The sequence below is a fragment of the Carassius carassius genome, chromosome 39 (genome assembly GCF_963082965.1).
Source record: "Carassius carassius chromosome 39, fCarCar2.1, whole genome shotgun sequence".
NCBI lineage: Eukaryota > Metazoa > Chordata > Actinopteri > Cypriniformes > Cyprinidae > Carassius > Carassius carassius.
The window spans coordinates 8,235,176-8,254,340 of NC_081793.1; the positions used below are offsets into that span (position 1 = coordinate 8,235,176).

At 36.2% G+C, this 19,165-nt stretch overlaps 1 protein-coding gene across 2 annotated transcripts in view; it reads left to right on the forward strand.

Annotated features, from left to right (window-relative positions):
• The window catches only part of LOC132121322 (glutamate receptor ionotropic, delta-1-like), a 545,908-nt gene extending 527,614 nt beyond the window's left edge, over window positions 1-18,294 (forward strand). The window contains exons 14-17 of one of the 2 annotated variants that reach the window (XM_059530614.1): window positions 6,437-6,603; window positions 9,119-9,359; window positions 10,857-10,995; window positions 15,690-18,294. In XM_059530614.1, coding sequence (XP_059386597.1) covers window positions 6,437-6,603; window positions 9,119-9,359; window positions 10,857-10,995; window positions 15,690-16,087 — 945 coding nt within the window. In that variant the 3' untranslated portion in view covers window positions 16,088-18,294. The remainder of the gene's footprint in view (window positions 1-6,436; window positions 6,604-9,118; window positions 9,360-10,856; window positions 10,996-15,689) is intronic. The other variant, XM_059530615.1, reaches the window with a different exon arrangement.
• The last annotated feature ends 871 nt before the right edge of the window (window positions 18,295-19,165 follow it).

The following is a 19,165-nucleotide window of genomic DNA, read 5'->3' on the forward strand; positions in this document are numbered from 1 at the left end:
GGCATGTCAAGGGTTAGGGTTAGGGTGTAAATCCTGTGGCAAAACAGAGAAACAAATAGAGACATAATTAGTGTAGCTCCAACATAATAAACAACAACAAGTACAATTAATTAGTTTAACCAAAGATAAAAGTAAGAATGCACATTTGATCAGGTGCAACTGCAGTCACAATTTATGAGATATTGGCGAAAGAGATGTGTTTTTAATCTAGAATTAAACAGAGAGAGTGTGTCTGAACCCGAACATTATCAGGAAGGCTATTCCAGAGTTTGGGAGCCAAATATGAAAAAGCTTTAGTGGACTTTGCTATCCTAGGAACTACCAAAAGTCCAGCGTTGTGTGACCTTAGGGAGCGTGATGGGTTGTAACTTGGTAGAAGACTAGTTAGGTATGCAGGAGCTTAAGCATTTAGGGCTTTATAGGTAAGTAATGATAATTTGTAACTGATACGGAATTTAATAAGTAGCCTGTGCAGAGACTGTAGAAATGGGGTAATATGATCATATTTTCTTGACCTGGTAAGGACTCTAGCTGCTGCACTTTGGACTACCTGTAACTTGTTTTTTGAAGATGCAGGACAACCACCTAGAAGTGCATTACAATAGTTAAGTCTAGAGGTCATGAGTGAATGAACTAGCTTTTCTGCATCAGAAACAGGTAACATGTTTCGTAGATTGGCAATGTTTCTAAGATGGGAGAATGCTGTTTTTGTAACATGGGAAATATGGTTTTCAAAAGACAAGTTGCTGTCAAATATAAAACCCAGATTTTTGATTGTAGAGGAAGTAACAGTACATCTGTCTAGTTGCAAACTGTAGTCTACTAGATTCTGTGTACTGTTTTTTGGTCCAATAATTAATATCTCTGTCTGTGAAGAGTGGGGCGGGGCCAAGAGACGTGGGTCCGGAGCGAGGCCGGTAGAGTGATTGGAAATGAGCAACACCTGCTCCACTCACCGGTCTTGAGTCCCACGGAGGAGATTGGAAGGATACAAAAGAGGAGTGATGACAGTGAAGGACGAGAGAGGATCAGGCCTGGGTTTTATTTTGTGTTTGGTTTGTGTTTTGCTGTTTTGTGTTTATTTTATTACTAAAAGCTTTATTTAAATGTCCGCCGGTTCCCGCCTCCTTCTTCCTGTGATTATGGAGTTTTTATACATTTTTACACTGTCTTATCCAAATTTAATAGGAAAAAATTATTGGTCATCCAATCTTTTACATTTTAACACACTCTGTTAGCTTAGATAATTTAGAAGTTTCATCTGGTCTTGTTGAGATATATAGTTGAGTATCATCAGTAACAGTGGAACTAATCCCGTATTTTCTAATAATATTACCAAGGGGCAACATGTAAATTGAAAATAGAAGGGGACCTAGGATGGATCCTTGTTGTACTTCATATTTTACTGGTGATAAATGAGATGACTCACCATTTGAATAAACAAAATGATAGTGTTCGCACAGGTAGGATCTAAACCCTCTTAGAGCATACCCTTGAATACCTGTATAGTTTTGTAATCGCTCTATGAGTATATCATGATCTATAGTGTTGAATGCAGCAGTAAGATCAAGTAAAACTAGCAATGAGATGCAGCCTTGATCTGACGCAAGAAGCAGATCATTTGTAATTTTAACAAGTGCAGTTTCTGTGCTATGCTGGGGCCTGAAACCTGACAATGAAATTCTTCATACAGATAATTTTTTTTGCAGGAAGGAGCTCAATTGAGCAGAAGCAACTTTTTAAAAAATTTTAGACATAAATGGAAGATTTGAAATGGGCCTATAATTTGCCAGTTCACTAGGATCTAGTTGTGGCTTCTTAATAAGAGGCTTAATAACCACCAGCTTATGGTTTTGGGATGTGACCTAAAGATAACGACGAGTTAATAATATTGAGAAGCGGTTTTTTGGCTACAGGTAACAAGTCTTTCAGTAATTTAGTGGGCACAGGATCTAATAAATATGTTGTTGGTTTAGATGCAGTAATAAGTTTATTTAGCTCTTCCTGTCCTATAGTTGTAAAGCACTGCAGTTTATCTTTGGGTGTGATGGATGAAACTGAAGTATTAGACACTGTGGAATCTACATTCGCTATTGTATTTCTAATGTTATTTATTTTATCAGTGAAGAAATTCATAAAGTCATTAATATTAAACGTTGATGGAATATTTGAATCAGGTGGCGTCTGGTTATTTGTTAATCTAGACATTTTAAATAGTATTATCACACATTATTGTTAAGTTTATTATTTTATTAAAAAAACTAAATACATAAAGTGCAATTATATTATAACTATTATTAATAAATTTGTATAGTTATTTCTACTGGGTCACGCTATATGCAGTGTGAGGACCAAACCAAATTTCCAGGTTCCCTTATATATAAACTTCAATAAGCCCCTTGAAGCTGTTGTAGTTCCATCAAAGCTGGTTCCATCCTGATGGATGACAGCTATGAGCGGAATTCAGGAAAATAAACCGTGGAACTCTGACCAATGATTGGACAGTTTACTCGCACGTGACTTGTATTAACAATTTTGGTATGTTTAGAAACTTTTTTCATTTAAAAGCGAACTGCACCAAGAATAAAAAGCAAAATTGTAATAATTTTAATCCATTTCAGAACAAAGCAATTGATATACAGGTGTAAAAGTCCCCTTATTTTACATACAGGATTTTCGGGTCCACTGGACTATGGGCTAATAAAAGTGTGGAAATTTTAGGTCCTGTGTACTTACATTCTGTCCTCCTACTGTCTGGGACTGCTACAAGTTTGGGTATGTGTGTTTTATGTGTGTGTATGTGCATGTGAAAGTGTGAGAGAGTTTTGCATTCCTCATTGCAGCGTTTTGGACAATTTGCAGACGAGAAACCACAGTTTGAGGCAGGCCACAGTAAAAGAAAATACAGTAGTCCAGGCATGATGTTATAAAAAAAATGACATCAAAGATTTGATGTCTTCAAATCTTTGTGGGGCAAAAACTGTTTCAGTTTGATCTCAGATAGAAGAAGCTGCCCTTTACCACTGTGCTAATTTGTTTCTCAAAGTTGAGTAATGAATCAAATGCAACCCCAAGATATCTTACAAAGGGTTGAACACTGGCAGAGAGAGACCCAAATTAAAAACAGTCCTACAGTATCCTAAAATCTGAATTTCGCTTTTGCTTTAATTTAGTTGCAAAAATTTTTTGTTGAGATAAGAGGTCAACCACTGCAGAGAGACACTCTGAATGCCCTTCAACTTTTCCATACATCAGAATACTATGATCAATTGTATCGAATGCTGGACTTAAGTCCAACAAAACAAGCACTGCATATGAACCAGTATTGAAAACTTGCAAAAGGTCATTGCTAACCTTCAACAGTACAGTTTCTGTGCTGTGCAGTGATCTAAAACCCGACTGAAAATTATCTAAAACATTGGACATACTGACATGGGAATTCAACTGATGATTGTGGGAAAAATCTATAATAGCTGTGAAATAAAAGCCAACTTAGAAATAGATCTGAAAATACTGAGGATAGACGGATCAAGATGAGGTTTCTTAAGCAGAGGGTGAACCACAGCATGTTTGAAACTAGCCTGGTACAACTCCATTTGCTAAAGAAGAATTAATGATGGCGGTAACAGCTGGACTCAGGGTTGCAAACACTTCCTTAAAGTGATGGTTCACTTTCAGATTAAATTTTGATATGTTTTAGCTTACCTCAAGGACATCCAAGATGTAGGTGTCTTTGTTTCCGCAGTAGTTCCCATTTTGATATTTTTAGGTCAAACCATTCTTGTCTGTGACTCATATAATGGAGGTCTATGGTCACCACCTCAAAGATCATGCACAGAGGAGTCCAAATTAAACAATTCCCCATCGTAAGTACACATTGATTACCTAAGACACGAAACGAGTGGTTTGTGTAAGAAAACGAACAGTATTTATATCGTTTTTTACCTCTTGTACACAACCACGTCCAACTGATCTGAGGGCGCGCGCGTGTTTCCTGATGTGACGTGTGCGCGTGCTCTGGTTTAGTCTGCGCAAGCACGAAAAGCGCCGGAAGTAATCTCTCGCGCGTGTACGTCACTCGTTGTTTACTGTTTACCACACGATACGCCACCAAAGTGAACTATCCCTTTACAAAGACGAGCTGCGATGACATCAGACTCACAGCTGGAGGATTTAATCTTTAATAATAATAATTCCTTACATTTATATAGCGCTTTTCTATGCACTCAAAGCACTTTAAATAGTCAAGGGGTATCTCCTCATCCAACACCAGTGTGCAGCATCCACCTGGATGATGCGACGGCAGCCATATTGCACCAGAACGCCCACCACACACCAGCTTACTGGTGGAGAGGAGACAGAGTGATGAAGCCAATCAGTAGATATGGGGATTGTTAGAAGGCCAAGATGGTCAGAGGCCAATGGGCGAATTAAGCCAGGATGCCGAAGTCACACCTCTACTCTTTTCGAAAGACATCCAGGGATTTTTAATGACCACAGAGAGTCAGGACCTCGGTTTAACGTCTCATCCGAAGGACGGTGCTTGTTGACAGTATAGTGTCCCCATCACTACACTGGGGCGCTAGGACCCACACAGACCACAGGGTGAGCGCCCTCTGCTGGCCTCACTACCACCTCTTCCAGCAGCAACCTAGTTTTCCCAGGAGGTCTCCCATCCAGGTACTGACCAGGCTCCAGGCTCAGCCCTGCTTAGCTTCAGTGGGCAACCGGTCTTTGGCTCCAGGGTGATATGGCTGCCGGCATTATAACAATATCAGCTAGCTGTACAGAGGAAATTGGATGAAACAGATCTGTAGTTTCCAAATCTGTTGGTGAACAGCTCAATGGGGAATCATATGTTGATGGTTTAATAAAAGCCTTAACCCCTTAACTGTCATCCCGTCCTGAATATGGGACGCCTATGTTTACTTCACTATATTACAATCAAATCTAATCTTGACAAACTATATATCGTTGGAAAGGTCTAAGACTCCCAAATATATATTTTACCAATGGTTTTTGTTAAAAATTATGTAGGAAAAGTAATAGATTAATTAATGACAAGAGTGCACACTCAAAAATCTACATTATAACAGGAGTTTTGACCTTTGTTTAAAAAAAGACTTCTTCGTTGCCTTTTTCTCTATCACATTTTAGAAATCATCAGAAATTATATATCACTTGAAAACATAAAATCTCAAAATCCATCCTTTAAAACCCATTTTAAAATCAGACATTGCATTACCATGTAAATGGTACATCAATATCATGTTACAAAATGTTTTCAGTCATGAATTATAAAAATTAAGGTTTGTATCACGCACATTCAAGTCTATATTCAAAAACGTGAGTGACAGTTAATTAACATTAAATTATTTATTATCATTTATTTTTTATTTTTTTTTAAGTTCTCAAAGGTTTCCTGAGATGGATCAAAAGATAGGGGAGGCAAGGGATTTAACACCAAATCAATTGTCTTAAGCAGCATCCTTGGTCGGTTCACATTTTCAATAATGAGTTTGGAAAGGAATTCAGACTTAGCCTCTTTAACTGACTTTCGGTGGCATGCAATCATACACTCATATGAGACTTGGAGTTTGTCTATTTTCCATTTTCATTCTTCCTTACGACACTCTTGTCTAAGAGCGTGGGTATTATCATTTAACCAAGGCTGAGTGGTGCCCTTTCCCTTCGATTTCGTTGGCTTAAGGGGATCGATAGAATCTACAGAAATGGAGCAGGAATTAGTAAAACCTCCACCATCTCTTCAGTGTTTAATTTGTCAAAGGCAGCAACATCTACAGAGTAGTGCTCTGAAAATAAACTGGCAGTGGATGGCTGAATATAACGAGAATAACTTAAAGACTGAGAGCATGTGGGGTTGGGGGAATCACAAACAAATTCAAACACAATTGGCAAATGGTCTGAAAAAGTCCCAAATTATTAGTATAGGGCTCAAAACAAATTGTGACAGATTTAAAGATCCAGTGAGACATAACTCTTTCACCAGAGGCTTAGATGGACAGCAAAGGTGAATATTAAAGTCTCCTAGAATGAACAGTCTATATCACAATGAGACACAATCGTAGCGGGGAGCTCAGATAATTGCTTAAAAAAGAGTTTTGGAGGCCTGTAAATCATTGCACATAATACACCCTATGTTGATTCTCATTAACTGTACCTCAAAGTTGGAGTACTTTGAGTAAAAAAAAGTTTCACTTTTTGAATGGAATTCGTGAAATAAATCAACTTTTAGATGATAATCTAATTATATGACTAGCACCTGTAGTTTCGTTCATGGTTTCAGTGGGCCTTTATACTGCAATCCCAATACACCTTAAAAGATGATTAAGCGTGTTGGTCAGAAAACTCTCTTTAAATCAACCTTAAGAATGATGCTGGAATTTGTTTTTGTTTTCTTGTTATTTTTTTGCAGGCCAAAAAAGGACCGTATGCATTCTTGTGGGACATGGCCGTGGTGGAGTATGCAGCATTGACAGATGACGACTGCACCATCACTGTAGCTGGCAACAGCATGAGCAGCAAAGGCTATGGATTCGCCATGCAGCATGGCAGTCCTTACCGAGACCTCATCTCCCAAAAGTGAGTATTGCCTGTCTTCCTATTAAAACATAAGTTTCACCTCATAAAAATAACATGCAGATGGTATAAGGAGTATCTGTTGTTCATGCAAAAGGTATTGTCATAATTATTTTAAGTTGACCGTGCTTTGGGGAATTTGATGAGTTGTATGGTGAAGAGTTCTATATCTACTAAAAAAGCTCATGTGTTGTAGCAAAATATTTTGTACAATTCCACACATTTTTTATAGAATGATATAATATATATTCTGTTGTTTTGTGAAAGTTTTTAAGAGCTACTATGACATGCAATAACATTTCAAGATTCTGCAGACATATGTTTCAAATGTATTTCATCAACCAGTTACCACATAAATAACTTGCAATATCACAGTTACCTTGAATCTCCCACAGCTCAAAGACAGTCTTATTGCACACATAGCCTTGATTTTACATTACCAGTTGTTTCTTGGGATTAGTTTAACATGCATTACAAATTGATCCCTTTGTGATTGTAGCAGATGCCAACAGACTGTCTAAAGCTTGACATATTCACTTGTAACCAATTAAAATTGTTAAATTGCATTGCCTTTGGATTTTGTTAAGCTGGATAAAGATCTTTGTTTGCCTTCTAACTCACTCTGTATTGATCTATCTAGAATATATTAGCATGACCCAACCATCAGCAATACCCAGTGTCAAATAATTAAGTGTCAAATGAATGATCATCCATTCACTTTTCAAACTGCTTGTCCAATCTGAGTAAAGTGTCATACATTTCTTTATAACTAACTATTAAATATGTTTTGTATAGTTTATACGTGCCAATTTCTTTGACAGGGTTCAAGATAATTTTCATTACTACTGGATCTGCCAGTTTGCAAAGTTTTATAATGATTATTAAACAGCAAGCACAAACTATGCAAAAGTAGCAGCCTTTCTGGTGCACTCAACATACAAATTTGCGCACTTGTTTTTATTCAGTCCTTCAGCTAGACTACATTAGTGAATGTAGTGAATGAGGGTATAGTGGGTGATATCGAACACAACAAAGGGCTTAAACACGAACGGTTAAACAAAGAGACAAGGGACACCTGGGGACACAATCAAGGGTAACAAAACAGAAATGAAACTACAAAAGATTACAAACTGGCACAAGAAACTAAGTTCCAAGCACAAGACAAAACTGGGAACATGTGACATCCAACATTAAAAAAAAAAAAAAAAGTGTACTGGAAGGCTGACCAGTTGACTAAAGGAGTCTGAGATTCAAATCCTGCTCCCAGTTGCATAAAACCTTTTATGTTGAGAAACCATTTATACTTACAATTTATATAGAATTTTATTATTAATTATAATTAATAATTATAAAGAGTAATTTATTTGTTTGTTAGTTTGTTTTAGCTCAAGATGAGCTTACAATATTGTGAAATTGGGCCCTGATCTAATTTCCCCTCTCTCACTTCTACTTTACTATCTACACTCTGTCATCTTATGAAAGAATGGCAGAAATCTCCAAAAATAAAAAAAAGGCCTAGGGTAACTGGGGAAATGCATTCTGAGGCAGCTGGGAAGAAGCTTGCAGGTTATTACATAGTGAACCATAATGTCATGTCCTCTTAAGTGAAGAATTTATCTTACTATTTTGCTTTGTGGCCAATCATTATCTGTTCTCTCTGCCACTTGCATCTGTTGGTAGCCTCCTCGCATGTTTCTGTATGTGAAATTTTATATTAAAGAGACTGGAACACCTGTAACACTTGTGGGGGTGCTCTTCACTTAAAAAAAATCTAACTTACAAAAACAATAATATTTTTTTTTTTCTTTACTTAAACGTCATTAATTTCCTAGTTTTTGTTTGTACCAGCAAAGGTATAAAATGTATAAACATTTAATCTGCTCAAGGTGAGACATTAAGCTGTTGTGAGTGATTTTTGTGCATCTAGAAAATGTGTGTGGTGCTTTGCTATAGGGCATTGCCTTGCCCTCCTCGTGGTGTTAAGGATAGTTGCTAGGTGGTTGCCAGTTGGTCCAGCACAATCTTATGGCACTTTGTAACTGTTTTAAAATTTTTTCTTTTAATTGGTGGCTATTTTGGATAATCTTGTTTGTATGATTTTATACAAACTGCTAATGCCCCAGTGACGGTTATGTTTACAAGTCCAGTTAGGGGAAGACCTTCATGGTTTCTTGTTTGTTTGTTTTTTTTTAAATCATATGTTTTCATACAATTCACATTGGATAAATTCATACAAACTCACAACCAGTTGTATTTTCTCCATAAGATTGTGTTAGTTATTTGTGGTGCTGCAAAGAACAACTAAATTAGAGGTGCCATCCATAACAACCATTTCTAAACAGTTTTTCAAACACTTCCTCATCAGCTATTGGTCAACAAATATAGAGAGGCACCTACAAGTTTACTGATTGGCTACCATGCCCAAGGCTGCATTCATAAAATTTGAGAGGAAAGGAAGAAACCAACCATAAGAAAACCTTCACATAAAATGAGTACATTCGATTGTCATCCTTCACAGGATTCTGGAGTTGCAGGAGAAAGGAGACCTGGATGTATTGAAACAGAAGTGGTGGCCTCGGACTGGCCGCTGTGACCTCAACAGCCACAGTAATGCCCAACCGGATGGCCGCTCGCTCAAGCTGCATAGCTTCGCCGGCGTCTTCTGCATCCTAGCAGCAGGGCTCCTATTGGCCTGTCTGGCGGCTGCCCTGGAAATGTGGTGGAACAGCAATCGCTGTCGGCAAGAGCAGCCCAAAGAGGTGACCGAGCTCAGGGCGAGGAAGACAGAGCAGGGAGAGGACACTGCCACACTCTACTTTAAGGATCCCGCAGCAGACGCGAGCCCCGATTTAGTTGAGCTCCAGTACACACAGTTATAGGTGTGCCCTGATGAAATCAAAATTGGTCCCCATGCCCATTTAAAATAACAACAGATTTTATATGTGCTTGGTGTGTGCACAGTGCCCTTAATGAAGCAGGCTTTACAGTCTAGAATGTCACATTTACTAATAAGTTGTGATTGTCGAGTTTTGACTGTTTCGGAACATAAAAGCTCTCCTTAAAACCTTAGTGAGTTGCCATGTACTGTCTGCATAGGCAACTGCCTTCCAAGGTAGCATCCAGCTGTGGTTGATGTAAAACACACTACGCAGATAGCAAATTTTAGGTTCTGCTTATTGAGCCATGTGTCACCAATTCCAATACTGCAGTTAGCATTTTGGTAAGTTAAAATGTGACAATATAAAAATACATAGTACAAAAGTTATTTGATTTTCAGTATTGGATGCATATATTTAATAAGCACTATCTTGGACCTTTTAAAAAAAAAATTTAGCTCATTGCATTGCATGAAATGCAGTAATGCTTTAGAGTTTGTCCAAAATAAGGTATTTAATCATACCTTATGGATCAGTGTTTACATTGTGACATGACTATTATGTCTTGAAGTGTACCTAGGCAGTCAAGGTTTCGGATAAGAGTTACTATATTCCACCAGTTAGATTTTTGTTTGAATCTTAAGTAAGAATAGTATGCACTTTGCACACCAGAGTTTTCTGCAGAGGCTAAATCATATAACTCTTTTCTTTTTATTTTTTTATTTATTTTTTATTATTAAGTTATTTTAACATCCAAATGATTACCAGAGTTTTGAGCTGAAAAATAAAATAAAATAAAAAAACACCTTAAATACAGAGTTGTTTCAGAGCACCTTAAACCTTGGCAGTGGCAAATATTACAAATGATTCTACACCAGAAAAATTCTCAGCAACCTTGTTATGGTCCTCTCTCCCTTTTTAATTGGTTCTTTCTCACATTTAGTGTTTTAAACAACACTTTATACCCATAACTGTGCCTTCATAATGCAATTAAGTGTCTATAGTTACTGTTCTCTTGAAATGACCTACTTCTTAATATCTGAATAATTGCTTCACTTTTATAAGCCTTTCTAGGGCCTCATCCACTGCCAATGAAATTGCATTTAATAGACTAGAACAAGGTTGATGTGGATCCGTAAACTAAAGTGTGCGCAAATTTGGTGCTTGCATGAGTCTGTATGCTCAGTTATTCTAAAAAGAGCCAAAAACATAACTCAAACCCCAAACAGTCCATAATCCCTAGTAATTTACTGTGTGACATCCTGTTGCATCCTTGTTGACATCAATGTGGACAAGTTTTATGGATTTTTTTTTTTTATTTATTTATCTCAGTATTTTCTATTTTACATTTATTCTTCATTTTTTTATGATCTCATGCAGGATACTAAGGATTACAGACTGACAAGGGTTTCTGGTCCATTGACATATAATGATATTGCTACTGCTTCATCGGAGGGGAGCAAGGACATTTGGACAGACAGAGAAAGAGACTGGGATGAAGCAGAAGCTATTGACACAGGTCAGAATAGAATTGTAGGCCTCTTCTTTGATTGGCTGGGAATTAACCGGACCAGATGTAGAAGCCATCTAACAATAAAGATTTATTTCTTTAATTTGGGTTTTAGTTGCCTCATTTAGCTGATTCACCTTCCAAGTTGTGTTGGGTTTAGAATGATGCCTTTGCTTTTCCTGCTTAGAATTTTTATTTGTTTTGAACGATTAGCACAATGCCACATTAATGATGATAAATGATTTTCCAGTTCAATCAAAATTAGTGTTGAGCACACTTCTGCTGTTTAACTGGTGCCATTTATTTGTTGAGTCATTAAGCTGTTACTTAGAATCTAAATGACTAAACACACACACAAAAATCATGTTAAAATGATGCATTTGTATTCCTTCAAACAGAGGTAAGGATGCATACAGGGATGCTTTTTAAACAGTACGGAAAAGGTTCCTGTGTTAGCTAATACTTGTTGGATGCTTTCCCTTCAATATCTGCTCCAACTTGTTAATTAAAAACATTTTAGTTAAAATCTTAGTTTTGAAAACAAATTAATTTGACCTAATTTATATTTGTCTACAAAACATATGTCAATCAATAAAAGCAAAGCATTTAGATCAAAAGGGTTTTAAGATCACGAGAAACAAATTCAACAAAGTGATTGTTTAGTGGTGCACTAGCAACAAGATCCCTCTACTGTTAATAATATAGCTTTGCAAATAGCATTGGTAGAGCAGCAGATGCCCTGGATTTCAGATATTTTTCCTCCTCTTGTATAACATACAAGAAAATCACAGTATCACAATCGAAATTAAACTCATGGGGGTTTAAACAAGACCTAGCTGAAAATGATTGCATGGCCTGAAGCAAAACTAGTACACACGCTCCTTATCTCCTTAAGATTGAAAAGCACAGGTTTTGATTTAAAAAATGAACCTGTTCATTATCATTGATGATTGACACTAAAGTCAATGCCTGTTTCACACATACTCCGTCTGTAGTGCGTATGCGTTGTGTATTCTTTTACGCACCCATTTAAACAGATTAGAGCGTTCACACTGCAGCAGTGCAGTGATTGTTTACACACTGATTCTATTTTTGCTGTGCTGCAAGCTCTGAATTAAAGTGACAGCACATTGTACGCTGTAAAAATTAACATGGATTAACACAGAAATGTAGTAATTTCACAATAAATCGATTCAATTAAAGTCTGCTGTGTTTCATAGTCAACCCGTGGATTTTTGACTAGATTTAAAACAAGAAAAAGTGCACTTTTAGATAAACAAGGCCGTTAGCATAATAGATGCACTTGTGGAGGTAGACAAGCAAAGTTCTTTAAGACCCGCGGTATTGCTTGTAATAACTTAAATGCAAAAAGCACAAGTCCACTGTTTCTGTCAGTGGTGAGTTTTAATTTTAAATATTTGTGATAGCCTAACAAGAAAAGTAGGCTAACTGCTTGTATTTAAATGTATTGCCTTTTGCTTGAGCAATTTAATATACAAACATAGAAGTCAAATGCATGAATAATATGTTTTTATAGCTATTTACTGAGCTTAAACCATGTAGTATAAAAACATGTTTAAATGAATGTCTATGAAAGATTGTTACTGTACTGTGATAAGACAATCACAATGCGGAAAAAGCATTTTCAGTAACAACGTTTGATTTGAAATCAAAATAATGGATAAATGTTGTGTTTGTGGTAAGCAGCCTCGGATCTGTATTGGACTACAAACACATCCTGTGTGAAAGCAAAATGAGTCTGTGATGCTTCTGCACTGCATACGTAACGCACACGGATTGCATACGCACTGCAGACAGAGTATGTGTGAAAGAGGCGTTAGGGTTATCTTTACCACCAGTTCAATTTTTTGCCGTAATAAATTAGATGCCGTCTCTAAAACTGCATTTTTACTTTCTGTGACCTCTGGATGCAGTGTACAAGTCACAATTTACCATATATGTATTGAATATTGTGGAATGATTAAACAATGAATATATACACTGTATTATAGGATGAGTGACCTCAGAGAATTTTGGAGTAAATTGGTAATTTCTGGATTCATTCATTATCCAGTAGTAGCAATAGTTTAGGGAAGAAAAAAAAAAAAACATCAGCAACAAAAAGTGTTGGTATCTCATTTTGTGTACATATTTAGTTTGGAAGTCATTGCATCTGGTTAGACAGTTAGATAATTCCCAGTCATGCATATTTCAGCACATCCAAATACAGTTATCGGATCAGGGGGAAAAAATGCATCCCTAAAAAGTCTGAATTTAGTCTGAATTCAACTCAATTGCAATTGAATGCAATTGTGTGTGTGTGTGTGTGTGTGTGTGTATTCTTACGTCATTATACCCTAAAACTTCACCCAACTCTCTTCATTAGTTAAGACAAATAGTATTACTGAATTGCGGTGAGATTGTGGGAAATGTTCAAAAGCATGTATCCCCCTGGAAATATTTGTAAAGATAAGTCTGCTTCAACCTAACAAGACAGACTAATTTAACCAGTGCAATTGCTTTGCAATTCCAGCCTTAACTCCTGCCCTATTCCACCCAAAAGCTTTTTTACTGTCTAATATGTCTTTGGATTTGATGCTACAAAGCTTCATTAATCTACATATGTTGTGAGACCTTAACACATCATTTTGTGTAACAGTTTGTGGCCTTACTATAACAGTGGTGGGTTCTGGAGCCAATTTGTATTTCTTCTGCATGATTCCAAAACATAAATATTCAAAATTAATTGCAGATTAGATGGGATCTGTATGGGTTAGATGGGTCTCTCAGCTTTGGCTTTGATTTTACTGTCTTCAAATTTTTTGTGTTCCATCAATGGAGCCATTTTTAGTTTCTCAACAAAAAAAAAAATCTTTTCAATTCATATTATATTAAACATATATAGTAAACAAAGTTATTTTACCACAGAATGCAGCATATACTTGCATTACTATATGAATTCCATTTTTTAAGGCAAAAAAGAGCTTGAAACTAACTTTAAAAACACTTTTACATACTAAATTGTTTACCCAAATATTTTTCAAGCACACAGTTTTAAAATGCATGCTGTTTTAACTGACGGTCAACTGCAGTCAGGAATGTAGTGGAGGCTCAACGCACGTAAACGCCGTTTACACACCTCCCAAAATTCGGAAATTGCGTTTACCCACCTCCAAAGTGTATTTATCCACCTCTAAATTGAGTTTATCCACCTCTAAATAGCCTACAGTTCCTAAGCCATTTTAAATTAAGCTTATGTCGTTTTAGGTTCATATTGTTCATTATTAGTTTGATAGGTTGTTTGTTGTTAAACCTAAGACAAAGTTTTTCATATTGCACTGCAACTGTCAGTGTTGACCAATTGCTTGTGGTGTTTCCAGTAATAGTGGGAAGTTCGGATCATTTTACTGACTCGGATCTTTGAGTCTCGTTCAGCAAAATGAACTAATCTTTTCTCTTTCCATTTCTATGGGACTGACAGTAAGAATAAAAGACTCGGACATCACCTGTCGATAATAATAATAATAAAAATAACGTTTGTTATTTTGAATAGAAATCACTCATACAGCAGCCATTCATCTCATCTCCGGTTTATTTGTGTTCGTATACATATACAGTATCCATGATCCACCAGGGCTATATAGTCCAATGGTGCGCACATTTGGAGAAATAATAATTTTATGACATGTTTGTAAAATATTTTGTCATACAGAATAACATTTCTATTCATTTTGCACTGATTTATGCGATCTAAAGTTTTTCTAAAACTTCTCCAAAGCCTCCCATGATATGGTCTTACAATTATAAAATGCATAATTTTAGAGCTATCATCCTCAGATTTTAAATAAGGCATGACCACTCTTGTAGCTACACTTTAGTTGTGGTTAGTGTGTACTCGATATCCTACATTTAAAAATATATATTTTATAAATATATTCTTAATATTTGTTGTTTTTGTTTTTGCTATAGCATTCAGACTGGGTACTTAAACATTGAATGCATACAAAATAATTTATTTTAATGGTTTGTCTGAAACGGTTAGTCTATAGGCCTTATAATGTGACCAGCTACTTGGCAGGATGTGGTGTGCTAAGCTGTTTTTTTCTCCATTTTAACTTAATTTTACAGACATTAGATTAATGTATGAATTGAATAGTGATTGTGTGACCTGTATGAGGGAACAACCAGTGATACCCTTGGTAGTAATATCAAATGATAGCCTATAACGATGTCATCAGGATACACATACACCGGTAGGCAGTGGCCCACCTTACCGTGACCACGATGTGGTCACCCAGAATTTATAGTTTACCCACCTCTTTTTTTACCACTACACCTCTGACTGCAATCATAAAAATGTCTGTACATTGTAATGTTAATGGTTTTTATGAAATGCAGGTTGGCTCTTGCACTAATTTTGTTAGTGATGTTAACTGTAAAGGCAGGGTTTTTTTTGTCACTCAAGCGTGATCATTTTAAATGCCCACTGCCAAATTTGATTTCAAGGCGCACATTCTATAAAACTTCTCAAAAACTATTGTACTACCTGAACTTTCCAATTGGGACTTTTAAGTAAATTCGCAAAACACCCTGCAGTAACTCAAATAAGCCTTACTTGCATGGAGCTTAAAAGCAAAAATCTCATCCTGGAATAAGCAGATCTCAGCCTCTCTGTCCCTCCTTTCTTCTCTCACCCTCTCTAGGACAAGGAGGTGAACCTGGAACAGGTGCATCGGCGTATAAACAGTCTTATGGACGAGGACATGGCACACAAGCAGATCCCCGCACCATCTATCGAGATCTCTGCCCTGGACATCGGCAGCATGCTGCCCAGCCAGCAGCGGGAGGCTGTGCGAGACTACCCGGGCACGGGCCTGTCTGTGAACACCTTCCTCCCGGAGCAAGCTCATGGGTTGGGCAGGATGCTGACCCAGGGTCCTGGCAGCACTCTGCCCCTTCCTCACAGCAGCTCCACCATGCCCTCCATCCAATGCAAACACAGGGCTCCCAACGGGGGCCTGTTCCGACAGAGTCCCGCCAAGATGCCCATGCCAATGTCCTACCAGTCAGTACCAGGAGGACACATCCCAGAAGCTACTGAGCATAGTACATCCATCTAAGGTTATCATTATCATGGGCTGCCTCGCACTTGCTTTTCAAAAGAAGAAAGCTAAGCAGCAGTTGGAGCAATGGAAACTGTGGTGGTGTAAAAAGAAGTTGGGGGGGGGCTAGTACGTAGAGATTTTTATTATGAAAAAAAATGAAAACATGAGAAATAATTTTTTCTTGTACATATCTGTAAATACTGAGAGAGCAAAGTAAGTAAAAGTGTATTTTGAATATTCTCAATTTTTGAAGTTGAGTTACAAAAACAAATGAGCAACAAAAAAGGATATATAAAAATAATTCAAAACGACTGTTTGAATGGCTTTGTGAATTTTGTTCTCTATAGATAAAGACTCAAAATCATTGTGATTGTTTTCTAAGTGCCAAATTAAAAGATGTCTCTCCACATTTTGTTACTAGATGATCATACACGGCCATAGGAACCCAAAAACTGAGCACTGATAATTATGCACCCCTTTTACAGTCATAACTCTTCTTCAACGTGCAAACAGTGAGGCCATTTTAATTTTGCTTCCTTTTCAGATTTTACTTTTTGATTACTGATATAGATTTATCAGCTTGCATTGAGTTGATGTTGTTTATTATCAAATACTGAATAAGCAAAGGCTAACCATTCAAAATAGTATTGCAGTAACTTGTGCGGAAATGTTGTCTCAGACGAGCTAAATCCTTGCAATCATGGCAGCAGCATTGAAATGAAAAAACAAAAGCTTCTTCCTTTTTTTTGTTTTTTTATTTTGTCTGCATTTTCAGACTATTTTGAAACTATCAGCCCGTGAGCACAACCAGCCCAGAGAGAACAATTGTATTACATTATTTTACACCAGTTCATGCTGTCAACTGTGAAAGAGCTGTATTAACATTGCTTTTCTGATATTCTGACACAATCTGTTTTTTTTTTGTTTTATGTTTTTTGTACAACTGTACAACATTTCGCACATGGTGTATAGACAAAAAACAACAACAACAACTTGTAAATAAAATGATTTTCATAATTTGTGACCCTGGACCACAAAACCAGGGTAAAATAAGGGTAAATTTTTCGAAATGTTATTTTATACATAATCTGGAAGCTGAATAAATAAGCTTTCTATTTATGTATCGTTAGGATAGGGCAATATTTGGCCAAGAAACAACTATTTGAAAATCTGGAATCTGAGGTTGCAAAAAAATCAAAATATTGAGAAAATCACCTTTAAAGTTGTTCAAGTGAAGTTCTTAGCAATGCATATTACTAATCAAATTACGTTTTTATATATTTACAGTAAAAATTAAAAAAATTATCTTCATGGAACATTATCTTTACTTAATATCCTAATGATTTTTGGCATAAAAGAAAAAACAATAATTTTGATCCATGCAATGTATTTTTGGCTATTGCTACAAATATATCACAGCGACTTAAGACTGGTTTTGTGGTCCATGGCCCATTTACATGTGATTTATTTATTTTATTTTTTTTCCTAATGAAAAAAGGGGAGTATGTGATTGGAGTAAATGAAGCCATGTTGGTACGCCCAAAACTGCACAAACATCTTCATCTATTTAGAAACAGACAGTTCTAAATACTCCAAATACACACATTAATTATTTTTTACTGTACAATAAAATTTTAACATTTATTTTTACCTGCTGTTTTTTAATCGTTTTTCAGGAGGGTCGGACCATATTATGTTTGTGACCTAAACCAGAACAACCTTATACACTTACTCCATTTACAGCTACTTGTGCATATTTTCCTGTTGCCATTCCACAAACCCTCTGAAATTTGCCATTTGTCAACTCATAAAGAGAAGGACATTTGTCAGTGTGGAGCACATAGACCAGTTTCTGAAAAGATTTCACCCTGCACATGCTTGTCAGTCATAAATCAAGGTTGTATTCTGTATAATTTGTCCAAGTAGTTACTAATGTGAACCAAAGTAATATATTACACTGTGTAACACAACCAGTGGCTTTGAGATGCTGACATTGGTGGTAAGGATGTGTAATTCGTAGGGTTAAGTGTCTTCACTGCCTTACACTTGTGCCCCTTTGATTTCAGAGAAAAACATTAAATATTCCATGAAATATAACAGTATCATAGCATAGTCTGTAACATTACATCTAAGGGAGACTCTTATTTTATTTATGAATATGCTGCTTGGAGTTTCTTAATCTTTAATAAAGAAATATGGTTTACATTGTTTGATTGATGATTGAGTAATTTTGCTGTTTTAATTTGGAGAAATATGCGGTTCCCATATTTGGCATGGTGATGCTATAGTAACTACAAAAAAAAAAAAAATAATCTATAATAATAATTAGTATCTCAGTATTGACCTAACAGGGCAAAATCGGACTTTTTATCACTAAAAACCATTAAAAAAAGGTACACACATCTAAAATTCTAATGCACATTTGAAACACTACACTAATATTACAAATTAGAGTAGTGCAAAAAACATTAATAAAATTTATTTATAGAGGAGATTTATGGCCATTACAACAAATCTGTGCATGCTTTGAAACTTTCAAGTTGTGTTCTAAACATTTAATAAAGCATTAAGCACCAACATTTTGTGGTTTATAGTAATTGTAAATAGTTAATGGGGCTTTGTTAAGAATGGCACACCAGCTTAACTTTTTTTTAAATCGCAGTAAAAATGTAATACTGATATAAAGAGGCCATGTGTATGTATTTAAAGTGTATTGTATAACAGCTTTGAATAAATCATAATCAAAGACCAGCACTATCCTTTTTTTATGAAAAGTAATTTGTATTGTGCCTGACCAAAGAAAAAAAAAGATATGCGCCACTGAGGCATGACAAATTGTAGGATAAAAACTCCATGAAGATAATAAAATTGGGACAACATCAATTCACTAGAGTAAAGTGATTAATAAATTTTCTGAGACAATGTCCAATTTTGCTATAATATATAACTAAATTAGTAATATGACAGAAAGTTATCTGGAGATCAGGGTACCATGTCATTATAATGTTCCCCATGGGAATAATTATCTTCATTCTTGAGGACATTTTGAGGCATTTATGGAAATTTAGAAATTA